Genomic DNA, 18,827 nt, shown 5'->3' with positions numbered 1-18,827 from the left:
GTACTAGCGTTGAAATCAACTCCTTATCCCTGTGAGAGACCCACAAATACTTGCTGTTTTTGTAACTTCGACTTTTTCATCCTGGATTTTTCTATAGGCTATCTGGCATACATTGCACTGGTCAAAATAGTAATATCAGGCCAAACAGAAGCAGCCTATCAATCTTTCTAACTACGTTTGCAGTCTGCAATGTATTAAGACCAAAGTTACTGCTCACGCGTGCTTCCTCGCAACTAACAGTATAAACGCTGCCTTGTGTACAGTAGGCTACTCTTGAGTCAGTCGGCGTGGTATTATAGCCGGCGATTATTTATACTTTTTAATCGAGATGGAGGGGTTATGTAGTTTGTTTTAAATGTGTTGGTGTTGAGTTGTGAGGTGTATACACTTTAATCTAACAGAACACTGCAGTTACGTCATCTTTTATACTGCAGGGTGATAATTATATTCTACATTTTCAGTTTTTCAAACAGGGTCTGTGACCATGTTATCCAGATTTAGTTTACTTTTGATTTGTCACATTACATTCAAAACTTGTGAATTAAAAATAAAATGGATGGAGTTCATTCAATAGATTTTTCTGTTCACTGCAGGGTTTACGTTAGCCAGCAAATGCAGATTTTTCGCCGGTATCAGATGTACAATATCTCCATTAATGTTCTGTATTTAAATGAGTGTTTTCAAGTACCCCCTGTGGATAGGCCAAGTACCCCCAGGGGTCCTAGTACCCCTGGTTGGGAACCACTGCTATATTGCCACACTTTGCAGAAATCAATTGGTATTCATTATTTTTGTTTGCATGAATACGTTACTTTCCAAATTTTGTTTATTATTTTGGTAAGACAGCTGTGCCAGCTGCATTTACATAGTTTTTCATAGATTAATGCCCTTTCTATCTTGTGACCAATATTGACCTAATTTCTGATTAGTTTTTTCGCTGTCTATGGTGATTGGCTGAGGTATACATATCATGACAAATGTCACTTCAAAATCACTCAGTGGTCTCAGACGTTGAACTTTGCTCTGGTAGGCTGAACATCAGCAGAATTTAACTAAGTTTCAATGCTAGAATTGAAGATAAATTCACCCCCCAGCTAATTTCATAAGCTTCCTTAGTCACTTTATTCTGTTGCCGAGCCTGGTTCTGAAAAAATCATTTAGCTGGTAAGATCCATGAGGACTGTGCAAAATCCCTTAATTACAATCCTGATGATTTAGGCTTCTCTAGATGGTTGTATTCTACTTTTGGTAAATTGGGAGGTTTTCTGCTAAATATGATAACGACAGCAGTGGTTTTTTTATCTCAGTCCAACTTGCCAAGTTTGCTATCGTCAAGCATCTGTCGCACAAAGGCGTATGCTCCCACAGGACTTTCACAAGCACAGGCCGTGCCCATACCAGTTTGACAAATGTAAGGGGTGTTCTAAGGTTTGGGGATCAAGCTGTCATGGCCATCACCATCACCATCATCATCACCATCACCATCACCATCACATTGGCCTGTGGTCAGTGTTCCCAGGGTGACTATGACATTTGTGCCAACCAATTTGTGTTGTAAAACAGAGCACATCCACCCGAACCATCGCTCTCTAATTAAAAAACGTATACATTTTCAACAGCACGTCAACCTTTTATGTCACTGGGATGTGAGATGAATAATTAAAACTTTTATTTTGTAAGTGCTGACTAATTTCCTGCTTCATGGAAAGTGTAATCATGCTATGTAGACTTATTACATATTTATTTCAATGTCATGGGTGGTGTTACCTTTTCTGATAATCTGTGTATTTGAGTTGTTTAAAGAACAGATTTCAGACGAATAGTGCTTCCTGTTATGAGATTTTCATTCCGTTCTGATAGGAAACTACACAAAGGGTGTGTAATCAAGAACTCAAAAACCTGCATGTGACTGCCAGAAGACCCACAGACAGACTGCGGGGACATAGTGGGGCTCATACGTTTGCATACCCTGGCAGAAATGTGGAAATGTCGGAATTCATTTTAAAAATGTTGATGTTGATTACACTACACCTTCCTGCAATTTGAAAGGCCTTAATTCATGGGGACCAGTGCTGTAGATGTTGCCTTCTGTATTGTTGAGGACAGTGACAGTTACGGACATTTCTTGAACTGATGTATCCTTACTGATTAAATGACTGAGCCCCCATGTTTAGATGGGAAAATGAATGTTGGTTGTGCTGTGGGGAAGGAAGTATGGGGTGTCGAGGTAAACGTAATTCATCACCAGGACGGGGGTAGATGCAGATCAAAGGGTTTTAGGACAGGATAGAGGAAGATACACAACAGGGGGTAGGAAGGATAAGGAACATGTTTTATGGTATGGCCATGCAGATTCCTACCCCCACCCATTCCTCTTTAAGTATTGAATGTACTTCCAAATGTTTTAGAGATTATCCATCGTTACTTGGCAACCTGTGCTCTCCTTGCAAGAATAAAAGTTTGTGCTTTCCTCTGTCTACCATTTTCATAAATTGTTTAGAAATTACCATCACAACAGATTTAAGACAGGTACCCCTGTATAACCATCTGTGTCTTGATCTGCGTATGTAGTAGCGTTAACACCAGTCGACTTCTGGAAGTTGTATTCGCTTTATTAGAAACCTGTTAAATTCCATTTTAAATCCAGTGTAATTAATAATCTGTGCTGCACTTGGCCCAAATTGCTTCACTGTTCACAGAAGCCAAGGATAGGCAGTGACCTTGGTCAGTAAGCCTAGGACCACAACAGAAGGCGCCAAATCACCAACTCTTATCTACGGCATAGCTACAGCTCTAAGGTGAAGGTGATTGCCTCTCTTTTGGTGGTAGCTCAGTTCAGGAAACTATGGTTGCAAAAAAAGCTTAGCATTCTCCCATTTTCAGGTTTCTGCGATGACATGTTTTCTTGTATGCATGTCATTTTTTGGGAACGGATAAGGGCTGTGTAAAAAGGTAAAAGCAACAATGTGAATTAATAATAAAATAATCAACTGGTATCTAGTCTGAGGTTTCTACTGACTTTATTCTTCCTTGTTGTCTTACCTTAAAAACACCACCTTGAGGTTTTCCAGAGTATACTTGTACTATTAGAAACCAGTGTTAATGATCATTTGTGTGGGGGAAGAATGGACCAGGCCATACAGTACAATATGCCATAAGTGCCAAATGTTTGGTCCACCCAGCAAAAAAAGAGAGCAAAAAAAGAAGACTAGCATCACACTAATATTTTATTAAAAGGACAGATATAAAATAACTTTACAGAAATTATAAGTTACATGACTAATTCATAAATAAGGGCATGCTACGCACAACTGAATTTAGAGTGCAGAGGTCAAACTTCCACTACTTTTATTGCTTTGCAACAGGGCTCCCCAAAAGATTTCCTGAAGATCTACCACCCTGTAGGTTCCCTCCAACCCAAGCTGTGACTTAAGTCAAGCGTTTCATCCAGCTAAGAGTAAGGTGGGGTAAATTACAGTTGGAGAGAAAACCCACAGGGTGGTAGCTCTCCAGGAACTGGGTTCTGCAGTCCTGTTTTACAATGTCAAAGAGGTCACCATTTGCCAAGACACATTGACACCTTGTTTAAGCATGTTCATACCCCACCCCAATCCCTTCCCCTTAAATGAGTATAGATCTCCAAACAAGTAATACACAAAATGTAGGGAATATCAATCATCAATAAACAAAGGAAAAACAGCCAAATAACTGGCTCCAGATCAGCTCTACTCCTGTTCTTTATGAATAACCAGAACATAAATCTGATGCAAATTGTCAAGTTCTGCATATGCCCCCCGTTCACTCACAACTGGATGTTTCCATCTTCCCACAGCCATATTTCCATTTTGACCTGAGTGTTCAGTAATGCAGTAATCACGTCCCCACTGCAAAAAAATGCATTCCAATTCTGAAAGGGGAGTTCTGGAATGTCATCAAGAGAACTGGATCTGCTGTACTCCGGGAATCTGGAGGAGAGCAGAACACATACAGACCTTAAATACTACTTTATCAGCTGAAAGCCATAGTTTCTGGCAGACACTTTATTGTGTGTTTAGTGCAAATGTTTAACATGTTCTGTGTGTGTGTGTGTACTGTTGTGGTGGTGAGTCAGATGGCCCCTGTGCACATTGGGTTGTCCCCAGGGAGATCCGGGACAGGGCGCTTGTGCCACTGCAACCAGCGCCCCGACTGACGGTGCAACTCATCACTCTCACACGTCTGGTCTTAAGGACCACATACAGCATGCGTGTACAGTAAAATTAAGAGCGCCCCTACCTGTTGGTACGAAGTGGTGTAAACCATGACATTCTGTTGTTGTCCATCAGCAGTTATTATTCCAGCAGGCAACTGGTTCGCTGCGAGAGGAAAGATTGATTTCAAAGATTAAAACCAAGTAATGTCTTCGCTCTAGTCTATCGCTCACCATTATCGATTATTATTTTTTTAAACATGTTGTTCCTGGTACCTGCTATGGATCCTTTTCCTGCAGCGAAACCAAGAAAACATTTTTGAAAAGGTTTGTTCCAACATGAGGATTAACGTAATCTCAGGCAGAGATCTTCCAAAAGCACATCATCGACAGATCAAGTGTTCATATTTCATCTCGGTATCAGTTGCATTGTATGTATGAAGTGGTTCAGATAAGATAACTCCTGAATTTAATTATTTGACTTTAATCGAAATAAATCACATGATATTTAAACTTAAATATCTCTGAAAGTCTTAGTGGTGCTTCCATGAATTAATGGGGGCGAATAAGAAAATTATTAAGTTCAATTTATAATAACTAAACAGTCTAATAACAGGCAATTATTCCCAACAACCCTTACACCATGAAGTGTCAATGAAAATGTTTAGATTTTCTATTAGCTATGTTACCATTAACCACACATTTTAAGAAACCTTTCAACTTGTAACCATTTATTTTTTGTGTTTGATGAGAGGAAATATCCACAGTATGTATAACAACGCAACGGTCCAGGAATATCTTTTACATTGAGGCCTACCTTGTGTGTTTTTCATATGTAATAGGTACATTGAGGCCTACCTTGTGTGTTTTTTATATGTAATAGGTACATTGAGGCCTACCTTGTGTGTTTTTCATATGTAATATGTACATTGGGGCCTACCTTGTGTGTTTTTCATATGTAATATGTACATTGGGGCCTCTTTCTCCCAGTTAATGTGTGGCAGATGTTCTGGACATCCTATTACGATCAATCTATAAATATTCCCAAATCACTTTGTTCAGGGGTCTGTTGAGCCAACTTCAGCCACAGGCACTGCTTGAATAATGCCAGATCAAACATGCATCAATCCTGCGATCAAGACTTTGTAGTAGTCGTCTCACACAGAGTTTCCGCTATACATCAAATACGACTTGACATGGTATCAGAGATCAGCAGGCTTCACGCTGCTAGTTCAGTTTCATCCCCTTTTTTTGTTTTGCCCTGCATGGGGCTCGAACCAGCAGCCGAAAAGATGCTGCTTGAAGCCCAGGGCTCACAGGCTGAGGTCTAATCGCTTTCCCCAGGGCAAATGAGAAGACAGGCTCACAGCTGATCTACTAATGTCCTGGGCAGTAGATAGGGGCCCAGAGGGAATACTGCTATAAGACTAAAATGGCCATTAGACTTAACTAACAGATTACCTTTTTAGTAACAAAGGAGTAGAACTGTCCATGAAGCGCATCACATTCTTTACTCCCAGAGTGTTCAGGGAGAGCTGGAGGAACCACTAGTTACAGTTAGTTGTCGACTTACGACCTACGCCACTTAAGTCCACGCCGACTTACAGCTGTCCACGACCAAAGTAAAAAAATTAATAAAAATGTATGCCAGTCAGCGCGGTACCATGCGGGAGGCAGGGCGCTGGGCGCGAGAGGCTGTGTGCAGGGCGCTGGGCGCGAGAGGCTGTGTGCAGGGCGCTGGGCGCGAGAGGCTGTGTGCAGGGCGCTGGGCGCGAGAGGCTGTGTGCAGGGCGCTGGGCGCGAGAGGCTGTGTGCAGGGCGCTGGGCGCGAGAGGCTGTGTGCAGGGCGCTGGGCGCGAGAGGCTGTGTGCAGGGCGCTGGGCGCGAGAGGCTGTGTGCAGGGCGCTGGGCGCGAGAGGCTGTGTGCAGGGCGCTGGGCGCGAGAGGCTGGGCGTACGACAGTTACTGCCACGAGCGTAATAAAAGAAAACGCAAACATGGCTACAGGGAACTTCAATATACTAAGTTAGTATTCCTCGGACAACTTACGCCCAAAGCGTCTTCCGACCAGTAGGTCTGAACGTATCTTGGTGGTAAGTCGACCACTACCTGTATAATTAAAGAATTGATTTTAGTGGAATTGGGACCCACTTACCAAAACTTTCATCTGTGAGTTCTTCTCCTAGACCCTCTGTTACAGATACGCCCCCGATTCCCTTCTCTCCTTTCATTGCCTGTACAAAGACACATTGAGAATGCAAGCATTGAAAACAGAGAAGGCGGCAGCACTGTCAGTTTCGTCTCTGCCTGGGGCTCCTACTACGGCTGGTTAAAAGAAGTGTAATAAACCACAGAAAACGCAGGCCAATGAAGAACGTTTGTCCAGTTCTGGTATTTAGAAAGGCAATTAGGCTTATGGCAGACTTAGAAAGAATTTACATTTAAAGTCCTATGTTACTACTGAAAGGTCCTCACAAGCATAGCCCTACAAGTATGTTTGTGTAATCACAGGTCAGTTTTGGGGAGCACCCATGGGGAACAGTGAGGCCACGAAGTGTCTGTTTGCTTTTAAAATAGCAGGGCATTTAACCCCTTCCCCATTCCAACATGCTCGGAGCTTCCTTGGACCACCTCACTGTCAGTCTGCTACACTACCACAACCCTCTCTCTGAGGCCAGTCTGGCCATTCCCAGGCTGGCCTACTAGAACAGGGTGAGAGGGAGCTCTCAGTGCCTCCTCCTGGGCAGGATAGTGGTTTGGCCTAGGAATCGACAGGAACCTCAAGATACGATATTATTATGGTACTAAGGTATGGAAGCAAATTGTTAACGCAATCCAACATTGCATTTTCATTTCCCACATTTGCCTGCATTATTTCAGTCAATAAGAAAATGTAAAAGCAAATCATGTGATTTGCATTTTCATATACTGGTATGCACATTCGCTGTCAATATTAAAATGTTACTGAAAAGTTTAATGAGCCAACCGGAATGGCAACAAAGTTAGTTCAATTTCACAGATCATATTGAAAGCAATTTAATTTCCTGGTCAAATGCTCATGACAGAACAGAAATTATAATTGAAAATGTAGCTGCGATCACTAATAAGGATATTGACCTGTTAGTGTAGACAAATTTAAGAGGTGCTATTGACAGACTCTCATGTGCATATCCAAGGGAAGACCAGCTCTGGGGTAGAAGGCATTTCTTGTTTTACTCAAGGGTATTTTCATCCCCATCTGTTTTAATGCTTTCAAGTTTCACATTCACTCACCGCAGTCAAAAGTACAACAAACCACATTAATTTGGAAAACGGGAAGATCCCTTCACTAAACCCTGTCGTGCCAAGGACTGTAAACTCCTGGCAACCCCGACACACTAGTCCACCACCAATCACTTCAAAGCCATTAGGGGGGACAACCACACCACAGAAATGTACTCCCTTCTCACCTCTCTGAACTTCTGCAGGTAGAGTTTGAGGGGCTCCACGTACATGTCGAAGCCCAGGGTGGACATGGCAAACAGGATGTCCTCTCCGTTGATGGTCTTCCTCTTCTCCTGGTGGCAGCGCTCGCTGGCCTCTGACGTGATGAAGCTGATGAACTCGCTGACACACTCCTGCACACACTCCTTGGCATCCTTCGCTATCTGCACACAATATGTATGGGGGGGGGGGGGGGGGGGGGGGGGGGTCTGGGTCACCATGCAGTCTAAACAGGTTTTATGTTGCACATACAGGCAAAGCATGACACTAAGATTTTTAGAAAGCATGATCATTAGAAAAACCTTCAGAACTTCACCAGAAGTTCAACATTTGATGTGTTGTTGATGCATTTCAAACTGTGACAGTTCATCCTCACAATCCACACCAGAATTATATGCAGGATTAGAAAAAGAGGCTGTAGAATTTATATATTTTTTTATAATCAGCAATATTTTATGCACAGAAATGTGTGAAAATTATTCTTTCATACCAATTACTATACAATACGTTAAGAAGAACAAGATATTGTTTTTCAATCAGCTGTGGGGTCAGCAAAATCCAAAACGTGCAGATGTAGTGGATGGGACAACATAAAAGACTGACTAAATTACACACACACACACACCGGATGTATTCTTACTGATTACATGACTGAGTGCCCATGTTTAGATAAGAAAAGGAATGTGGGAGAGGGGGCTCTGGTATTTGCCTAGGGGGCATCATTTACTTTTATCAGCAGATTGGAGGGTTACTCGTAAAATCTGCTTATCTGTATAACCCATCAGGGTCTATCTATTGTTTGTCCAGATGCTGCGAGTCCTCTTCAAGAGTTGAGAAGGTTACCCATGTGGGAGGACAACTTGCCCCTTAGGTGGAACCGGGGTAGTGATAGAACAAAGGGAATGAGTGTGTGCAGCATCTTACCACACCCCCTTTTTCCCCTTTAAATACTGTTGATTGTCCTGTATTAATTTAGAGACTATTCACGGTTACTTGGTAACCTGTGTACTCTCTCCTTGCAAGAACAAAACAGTTTATTGTGCAATTGAGTTTCTCTGTCTTACCTACCATTTCCATAAATCGTTTCGACCTTAGAAATTGTCAGCACGCACACACTATTTCCCCCCCACAAAGATTTCTGTTTATTATTTTTATTTCTCTTTGTCTCATTCTATGACATCACCAGAAGCTGGCATGTTAACGGAGTGTGTAGATTTCATATCCTCTGTACACACAAACACTTTACATATACCATCAGTTCACCGGAAATGGTTGAAATGAATCTTTGCCAGAAAAGTCAGACGGAAACCCACACCACTGCAGTGTAGGTGCACAGGAGGCTCATATGTTTGGTAATCTTTTTGTTGTTTTGACTGCAAGATTTAAACAACTAAATGTGAAAACTAAAGGGTCTGAACACAGCAAGGTCTTCTGGTCAATGTAACATTGTTTATTGTTCATCAGGGACCAAAACTGGGAAAACAATGTGAATTGTAAATTAGGGCAGCTAACAAGCAGCCTTCCCATCGGGACCAGGAGTCTCAAGAACAGATTTACTGTATGAAAGAAAAGGACACAGAACTCCCACTGTCTGGCAGAAAAAGACCCGGCAATAACCTTGTAGAAAAAAACACCGGCTGAATATTTTTTGCTTCACAAAATGCAGAAAATGTCCAGGCATCAGCAACAGGCGGCTGAAAGTCATTTGAGTAGGAAGAATTAATTTCAACAAGTGACTACAAGAGGGTTACTTGTAAGCCTATTCATATTTAAAAAAGAGCCTATCAGTATGAAAGACAACTATGCCACCTATTGGAATTATTGCCTATCATTTATAGACTACTCTTTCCAAACACTGATAACCTGGTTAATAGCCAAAAAACCACTTAGAGGCCACATTCAGGTTGAATTGAAAGAGAACACAGTTAATTCCTTTGGGGGACGTTAAAGCTTCTCTTTTGTGATAGTTAAGTGTTGCAGCTATTTGGCTAATTCTGCCTAGCCAAGAAACGGGTGGGAGTGAATGTTGGCAGGCTATTGAGCTGAACAGTTGTGCAGGCATAACATGACTCAGTCTCCACCGTGAAACTGTGATTCCATTGACTCAAAACAAATCTATACACAGTAAATATGTAATAAACAATGCGGTGTACAAGTGATACAAATAACATGTGCATGTCATCATGTTAATTTAACATTGATTGCACTGTTGATTTTTAACTGTTCGTTTTTTTTTTTTTCATAGCTGGTGCAAGTGGAGTTCAGGAAACATCTGCACAAGACTTGGTCAAATAAGCCCACATACAGCACTCGCCACGAGACCACACGAGCGGTCAAACCGGTAGACTTGTTAGCCAAATATTGGGCTCCCGTGGACGGCAACCGCTTGGCTTCCTGTTGCCGCGGCTCGAAGTGGGATAAGCACATCTGCTGTTGTGAATCCACTCATAAGGCAAGCATTCTTAAAGTCATAAGAACGTCTTATTTGCCAACAGCAACAGTTGTTTGTGGTTGTTGCAAACAAAACATTGTTTTGATTTCTCCAAAGTCAAACAAATTTACATTTGTATGGGTGTAAATAGAAGGCTATAATATTCGTCATAATTATGTTATCCCAGAACCAAAATGGCCAAAAGCAAAACCTAGTTGCCAAGAATGATGGACAATTTTCCCCATGTAAGTTGGAAAGGGCTCCTGTCTAAAATAAAAAACACTTAATAGTCAGGTTTGATACCTTTCCTGTCTGTGGCACAGCGTTCTTCATGATGCGAGCTACATTAGCGATGGGGAGGTAGATGTCCTGCTCACGGAAGTTTTCCTTGCTGCCGTTGCCTTCCTCATGGTCATGTAGGCTCTCATCTCCGTCATCTGTCAGGGAGAAGAACATACCTATTTAATACCATAGTTGTAAAACAGCACATCTATTTCTACTCAAAGAAAGCATGTTATCTAATGAGACGTCAAGTAGCAAAACTTTAACTTTACAAGTCCACATTTCTTGTGTAACACATGCAAATAAATCTGAATGCCAGCCAGGGGCCTTATGATCACATCATGTTCTGCCAATATAGCGCTCAATCAAGAGCAATGTCTGGAATAATAGTCTAACGACTTTACCAGACAGAACATGCTGGGTTAAATCTGGCAGCTAACATTCCTCTCCATGAGAAGGCTTCCGGACTTATGTGTGGCCTACTCTAGAGACGCTGACAGGTAATTAGGAGAGTTTCATGAATACCACCCAATCAGTCCATTCCATATTTTCAGATTTTAGCAAATTTCAAGGATGAATTTGCCTTCGATTGAAATACTCTGGAAAACAGCATCTGCTATAAGACTTACATTTAACTGATATAAGACGATTGACATCCAAAATTCCATAACAGTGTGACATTTCATTTGCTGATGGAAAACTATGGTCAGAAAAATTTGTTGCAAAAATTAAATAGGACAGCTACTTCTAAAATGCTGAATGTGTGAGCATTGTTGGCAGGGCCATTGTTCTCAGTTCAATGGGAAAACGTCACCCATCACCACACCCCCGGTCACGCTCGCTGGCAGACCCTGAGGGAGTCTGACAGGGAACCCTTTTTTCAAAAACAGAAAGAACTTGGGATTACAAAATTGGGAAGGGCTAGAGTAAATATGTCTAAAACAAAAAAGACGGGAAATGACTCATGGGCATTAAACCTATGAAGTATCAAAGCACAAAGACCTCAATGCAACTTTTTTGATTAGCACTTAAAAGCAGATGGCAGCCATTTCGCCAACACACATTAAATCAGGCCGTGCCAAGGTTTGGCATGAATACAAAAATCAAGGATATCTGGAATGGAAACAAATTTGCCAACATGTTGCAAGCACTTAAGATTCAACATATGTTAACATTCCTGTTGATCACAAGATGACGCTACACTGCGCAGCTTCGTCTCATCTGTTCGGCATATATTCTATGAGTTCCAGAGACTTCTAGAATCTATACCATATATGCCCATTGAAGCTGTTCTGGTAGCATGTGGTGCCCAACACCTTACTGAGACATTTTATTGCATTTTCCTTTAAGCAGCCGCCGTCTTTATGTCCAATAGGAGCCACTGTGTTGCTTAACGGGGCCCTCTACTGGACAAAATGGGGAAAACTTCAAACTCCGCATTAAATAAAAAATTGCACAGAAATTCATAGAAAAACAGAGGAAAAGGAAACAAATACTTGAACTGCCGCAACTATTATTTATATTATTTAGATTCATAGCATATATTCATCAGAAGACATCCATAAACTATTTTCCTACACTTCCTGCTGCAGCAATGAGATATTTACATAAATTGGACACCGTGGTTTCCTTGCTGCCCCTTACTTGTAACGAAATGTTTACCACACAAGTTCACGAAGAAGCTGGTTTCCAGAGGTGAACTGAGGCATCATCGCAGGAGAGTCCTTCAGACAGGCATAGTTCAGTTTCTTATTTGGTAGCACAGAAGACATCTAGAACATGGTCTGTTTAATAACCGTATTATGAACGACAATAAGCTTCTCTAAGAACTGTATTCTGCGTATTGAGCAGAAGCCAGCTCAAATACTATCCCAATCCAGTGAATTACAGAATATTAGACTACACTGAAATACAAAGTATACTAATGGCAGAGTAGGGAGAGGATGTTGGCGTCAGTAGGCCCTCTCCCTAGATGTGGTTGTGGATGCAACACAAGGCACTAGGCTCATCTTATCTATGGGTACAGCTGCAGATGGCACCGAGATAACTTATGGCAGAGGTGTCAAACCGGTTCCACGGAGGGCCGAGTGTCTGCAGGTTTTTGCTCTCTCCTTGTACTTGATTGGTTAATTAGGTCACTGATTGGTTAGTTTCTACCCTCACCTGGTTGTGTAGGTATGAACTAGGAACCAATTTATAGGAAAAACCAAAAACCTGCAGACACTCGGCCCTTTGTGGAACCGGTTTGACACCTGTGACTTATGGTTTCTTTTATGGCCCTTCTGTTTGGTGATGAACAGAGACATATGGTAGCAGTCAGGCTGTCTATGAACTCTGACCCAGAATGATGGTTTTCATGACAGCAAAGCATTCCATCCTATGTTCATATTCGGGACAACTTGCTTTTGACTTACCAACAAATTGAAATAATTCATCTGTAAGCTTGGTTTTATTTTTCCCAGTAGTTTTTCATTTAGTCTTTGGGAGTTTACACAGCAAGTATTCAAGTATACTCTGTTCTTGTTTCTCATGTTCTCTCAGCCATTACCATTCCTTTGAGAAAAGGAAATAACGTCTGTGTGTCTACATAGGTAATGAGGCTTTGAACACATGCATGCTGAATAAAACACAGTTTTGTCAGTTCTGTACCATGGGTCCAAGATCTTACACTAGTAAAAAATAAAAAGGTTGCTGGCAGGCTAACAACAAATGTTCTGAAAGCCTCTCTACACTGATCAGCAAAACCATTTCCAGTGATGTGAGCACAAATTACAGTAAGCACTTGGTTGCAGTCATACCACACAACCAGTAATTGAGTGTGAGGGAGAAGACATGTTCAAATGGAGCACTGGGTGTCACATTACTTTGTGTCACTAATAAATTAAGATAAAATCATGTTCTTTGTTGAGTCACAATTCCTTCCTTAATTCATCCAACATAACGTTTCGGTTGACATTCTGAAAAATTAATGGGAGAAATACTTTTTTATTGCACAGTATGTGCAGAGGGTGTAGTTAATGTGAGGGGAAATTGAAGGCCAGAGACTTGGTGTGCATCTGACCTCTAATCTCAAACCTCCTGCTGTGGCCTTGCTCAACAGCTACACACTTAATGACCCCTAAGCTAATCAGAAAACATGGTAGGAGAAACCGCTAGTAGAAGTGAACAAGCAAGTGAGACTTAGTATTTCCTGAGTGGGTGCAAAACATATCTTCTACATTGCGTTCGTTGATGAGAACAGCCCGTTTATGTGATTGCTAGTCAAGACTTCTGAGTGTAACAGAATACCTAACGCAGCCAAAGGTGTTGGAATCGACCATTAATTTAGAACGACAACAAAGCACTGACAAACGGTTTGGGCAGTGAGACGTTGAGCTGTGCACTCTTGGTGTGGGAGGCAGAGAACATTTGAGACAAGCCATCATTATAGAAAACCCCAGCTGTGAACACTCTGCGATAACCAGTCATGGGGGTGGCTGTCAGTGTGTTGCTGGAATGTCTTTGGTGTTGTGAAACCAGTGATGGCGCATCTTAAATCCTCCTGCCAACAGTCAAACAAATGTTTAAACCCAAATCAACACATAACTGCTGCTTAAGAGCTGACTTAAATGACAAAGGAGGACACTCCAATCGAATGCTTAGGGCTGCAGGGCAACTTGGGAAATCACAGGAATACACTTCAGTTCCATTCATCAATGGTTTGTTGTCCATGTGATGTTTTTGGGGGAAAAGAAACAGAAGGCATTCAGAGGCGTCAGGGGATTGCGGACGACACCAACATATCCCATGGTCTGGGGTTAACATTCCCAGCGTTGGCAAGCAAACCTAACATTTAAACACCTACTCAATTCCACCATTTACACTTTTTCGTTTGTATCTAAGCAATAACCATCTACTCTGCCATTCTGTAATTGATACAAAAAGCACAAAAAAACATCTAAGAGAATAACTGCATGATGCAACTGTTTTATGAACATGGTTGAACAGTACACAGAACAACGCTGCTCGGGAAATGGTGGCAGATATCGTTGGCGTACCTGGCGGGTTCAACTAAGTAACACTTGGTTAATGATGTTGTCAATTTCCAATTGAAGTGAATGAAATGTCCATTGACTCACTGTTAACAGGAAAATACTGCCCGTCCAAAAACATTCAGCTCCATACAGAGACACAGGAGTCCCACACTGAGCTAAAACGACCACAACGCAGTTCACCTCACATAATGCGGACCAAGAACAAATAGTTCTCACAGTGGCCTACGAGCTATTAGGCGAGTGTTAATAGCAACTCATCATAAGCAATGCCCACTTTTCCAAAGCTAGGGATGTAAAAGTTTGTGTCCAATCTGTAATCAGCCATGTCCTGATAAAGAGAGAAGTCGTTCCACCGACATCAGACAAACCACATAGCCTACAGTACAAGAAGCAGGTATTCTAAAGACAGGGGAGTCTAATCAGAGTGCAAGGAGCCACATTGTAGCCCATGCAAAGGTTTATTAATGTCCGGCTGCCATGCCCACCAGACTACATCATGCAATAAAAGAAGTGTTAAGTCTTGCATATAGAACAGATAACAGCCCCTACTTGAGTAAACATATTACCAGCTGCAAGATGCAGCTTTTGTATTACCTACCGTTATGGACTTTTTGAACTAAGGTGGATTTGAGAAATGTCGGTTTTTCTATAGCCTGGTATGTAACTATTTTCTTTGATTGCGACATCTGTATAAATATCAGAGCATCACTAGGTACTCTGGCCACCTGTTCCTCTGCCTAGAACAATACGGTAACTGTCCTTTGTTCTATAGGAATGTAGGGGAGGGGGATCTGGTATTTGCCTAGGGGGCATCATTGACTGGTATCAGTCACAAGGTTAATCATTAATCTGTGCATCTGTATAACTCATCAGGGCATCTATTGTCTGTCTGGATGCTGTAAGAGCTCTTTAGAGTTCAAGAGGTTACCCATGTGGTGTAGGACAGCTTGCCTCTTGTGTGGAGCCTTGGCATTAACAGAACAAAGGGAATGTGTTTTATTGACATAGGACAGCCTCTTACCACACCCCTTTTAACTGTAATAAGCAGAGGTGGGGGACTCGAGTCACATGACTTGACTCGAGTCTGACTCGAGTCACAATTTTGCTTGATTAAAGTATGAAAATGACTTGACTTTGACTTGAGAACAAGTTACTTGAGACTTGACTTGAAGTGGAAGACTCGACAATGACTTGAACTTATAATAAACAAACAGCAATAAAATGATTTTATATGTTGTGACATCAGCACCACTAATCAGCTTATGTGCCTTTAACGCTGCACAATTCAAACCACGCCAAACATGGCAGACAGTAACGTTAGTCGAGCTCCACAAATAGTATCGTTTGGATACAAGGACTTTGAACTGGACCGTGTGAATAAAAAAAAGATTTGCCAGATGCAAAATATGCAACAACGTCAAATTTCATTCGTCATTTTAAGAACCACAAGGAAAGGTAAGAAAGTAATCTCTTTATATTCAGTTTCACTAAGATCTATAATGATTAAGTAATGGATTAATCTTGTGTTTGTCATAATTTGGCCTTGGTTGCATATTTTATTTTTTCTCGTTAGAAATGTGTATCATTACAGAATATATCTGGTAAATAGATGTAAGGGAATTTGACTATAAGTGGCATAGCCTGAATTTTAATGTTGATGGGCATCTTAAAATGAGCAGGCATGTATATTATTACACGTAGGCCATAATGTCTGTATTAAATGTGCGCATTTTCAAGTGTTTGTGGACTGCGTGTGGAAACTAAAAAGCATTGTGCTTACACCATAACAGTTAACTTTACTGCATGAAAGGCTAACATGGAGGCGCCGATGTGATTACTAGCACCTAAACATTTCGAAGAGTTTTTTTTTTTTACTCATACAGACAAGAATAATTACAGCGTAATTACATATTAGGCAGTTTTTCAGTCACAATAATTAGTTTATAAGGTTGTTATTATTAGCCCTTATTACATGGATTGGCTGAATTCCAGTGCAGAATGCGTGTTATTTCTTGATAACAGACCGTTGCCATTAAAAACAGCGCGTTGCTATGGACGCAGCAGGATTCTAACCAGAGACGGAACGGACTATTTTCTTTAGAGGAAGCAATACAATCGTTTTTAAATCAATAAATTCCTTTTGAAATCAATATTTTGTGTCAAATTATAGATTTATTTGGTAGGTAGCCATGTAATAAGCGGGATAAGGTATAGCGAGGCGGTTGTTATAGCGAATACAACCCCTTCAGGCTGATTCAAGATCCCTCCGCTTCGTCCCCCCCCCCCAAAATTGTACTGCGGAGGAGAAAAATATTTGATTTTGAAATCGAGCTTCGCACCGAGCGCACGTCAAAATCAGAGGACAGTGTGTGTGTGTTCATCTCTTTAGTGACTTGACTTGAAACTTATAAGGACTCGACTTGACTTGCTTAGGGTGAACCCTTGACTTGCTTGATTTATCTGAACTGTGACTTGAGACTTGACCCGAGACTTGATGGTTAAGACTTGAGACTTGCTTGGACTTGACCATGTGTGACTTGTCCCCATCTCTGGTAATAAGTAGACTGTTCGTATATCTACTTCAGAGACTCTTGCAAATAAACTATTAATTGTGCCAAGAGAATTTGGTCTCTGTACTCCCTCCTTTAAGAGATTCAATCAATTGAATTGCCATCACACTACACATCTAACTCCTGGCGCCTAAACCTGCCTACCTCTGTCTTTAGTAGGAAAGGAAAGTATTGAATCTTTTAGGACTGAATTTCAAATGAAATCTACGCATTACACGCAGAAATGTGAATCAAGCAACAAGGACTCGACTCTCCACCACTACCTACCATCTTGTGACTGAAGAACATAGTGGCTACTGGCCATGTAATCCCCCGACATGGCTAACTGAGAGGCGTCTGTGGTTGAACCGTCTCCGTCCATCTGTAAACACCGACAAATAACATTTGAATCCATTTATTTTTTGATTTCAAGTGCATGATTACAACAGTACAGAGAGGTTAGTTCTGTATAATTGGTGCTCAGGTAAAATCTTTCAAAAGTTTATATTTTGTCAAACCCAAAATGAAGACACTTCTCCAATATGCTACTAATGTATTGCCAATGCGTGAACCTAAAAAAGACAAAAGGTCTCAGTTGAGTCACGGTTGTTGTTAGCTAACTAGCTGTGTGCAGCACACCACGCTAGCTGAAAAGCCACGAGTGGGACTGTACTACAGCGTTAACCGAAGACAGTTTTACTTAGTCATAGGTAACTTTGAAGTTGTACAGTATTAAACGTTAGAAAGTACAATATAGGCGAATGAAAATATGTTAGTTCGATGGGGGGTGGTAATGACCCGGCTGTAACGTCTAGATAGATTATCCATACTAGTAACTCGACACCAACCAATCCCTTTGTTCCCGCGTTGACCAAAAAGGCAGCGGGCAAAGAAAACAGCTAGCTACTAGCTGTATTGTGTAGGCAGCTAGCATACGGTTAGCGAACAGGCTAATGCAATGAACGAAGTAAACGTATCAAAACACAAATGGCATCGAGTTCGAGGTAAACACGTGTATTTGCAATGTCGTTTCAGTTACATACTTGCTGCTAATTAGTACTATCGGTGACAACGATATACACTGTCATTAGCTAGGGAACTAACCGTGCATTAGTTAGCTTATGTTAGCTCGAACCAGCCAAAGCAAATAGCAAAAAGGCACAATTTCTGTCAATCAAAACGAGTAGTAACTTACGATTTCGCAAATTCTTCATCATCATGTTTACAAGAAGAAAAAAAACACACCCCGTCAATTATACCAGTCTGACATTGTTGAGTATCCTGTCTAAACGGGGAAAAAACTATTAGCCGAGCTATGTACATGTTACAGATTATTTTTGTATGCATTTGAGCTAAAGTAATCTGGGCCTGTGTGAGAACCATACTAGATAGTAGACAATACTAGCAGGTCCTGCAATTCGCAGTATTCACTTCTACTTCTCCGCAGCTAATCTCCACTCAAACTAGCTTCAAATAAAGACAATCAGTCAAACGCGGAGATTTCGATTCGAGGTAACGAGAAATCGGATAGCAATCATTGGCCGGAGCCAGGCACAAACCTCCGATACAGCCCTGGTTGGTTAGCTTCTCAAAACGGCCGTGTGGTTGGACAGAAAATGGCTGCGAAAGAACCAGTCCCAGCGCGAAGCAGTGCGTCCCAAAAGCACTACCAGACTCCACCGCCAGGGGCGCAATGCTTTCATTCTGGAAAGCATTCCCACAGGACGTCACTTGTATCTAAAGGTAGACTATTCATCAGTCAATTACAGTGAGCCTGCAGGGGCAGAAAAGTTACGTTGTTATCTGTGGATGCAGGAGAAAATAAAGGATCGTGCATTTCATGATCAACACATTTATTT

General features: G+C 41.5%; 1 protein-coding gene and 1 non-coding gene across 5 annotated transcripts; both read right to left on the bottom strand.

The window, feature by feature from the left end:
- Window positions 1–3,209: 3,209 nt before the first annotated feature.
- On the bottom strand, window positions 3,210–18,635 carry nfybb (nuclear transcription factor Y, beta b). Of its 4 annotated transcripts, none has more exons than XM_010884168.5 (8): window positions 18,528–18,622; window positions 18,164–18,176; window positions 17,257–17,350; window positions 10,407–10,540; window positions 7,639–7,836; window positions 6,345–6,423; window positions 4,276–4,355; window positions 3,210–3,965 (listed from the first exon to the last, which is right to left on the bottom strand). In XM_010884168.5, the coding sequence occupies exons 3-8, from the start codon at window positions 17,348–17,350 to the stop codon at window positions 3,933–3,935; spliced, it is 618 nt and encodes a 205-aa protein (XP_010882470.1). In that variant the 5' UTR covers window positions 18,164–18,176; window positions 18,528–18,622; the 3' UTR covers window positions 3,210–3,932. The 4 variants fall into 4 exon arrangements, with proteins under 4 accessions (XP_010882470.1, XP_010882469.1, XP_010882468.1 ...); XM_010884167.4 differs by having other exon boundaries at window positions 18,164–18,253; window positions 18,528–18,619; XM_010884166.4 differs by lacking the exon at window positions 18,164–18,176 and having other exon boundaries at window positions 18,528–18,635.
- Window positions 4,102–4,215, bottom strand: LOC114829624. Its single transcript, XR_003777510.1, has one exon. It is a non-coding gene; the product is annotated as a small nucleolar RNA SNORD67 (small nucleolar RNA).
- Window positions 18,636–18,827: the final 192 nt, after the last annotated feature.

The sequence above is a fragment of the Esox lucius genome, chromosome 19, assembly GCF_011004845.1.
Source record: "Esox lucius isolate fEsoLuc1 chromosome 19, fEsoLuc1.pri, whole genome shotgun sequence".
NCBI lineage: Eukaryota > Metazoa > Chordata > Actinopteri > Esociformes > Esocidae > Esox > Esox lucius.
The sequence above is the reverse complement of the archived record's forward strand: the minus strand, read 5'-3'. Positions and strand labels throughout refer to the sequence as shown.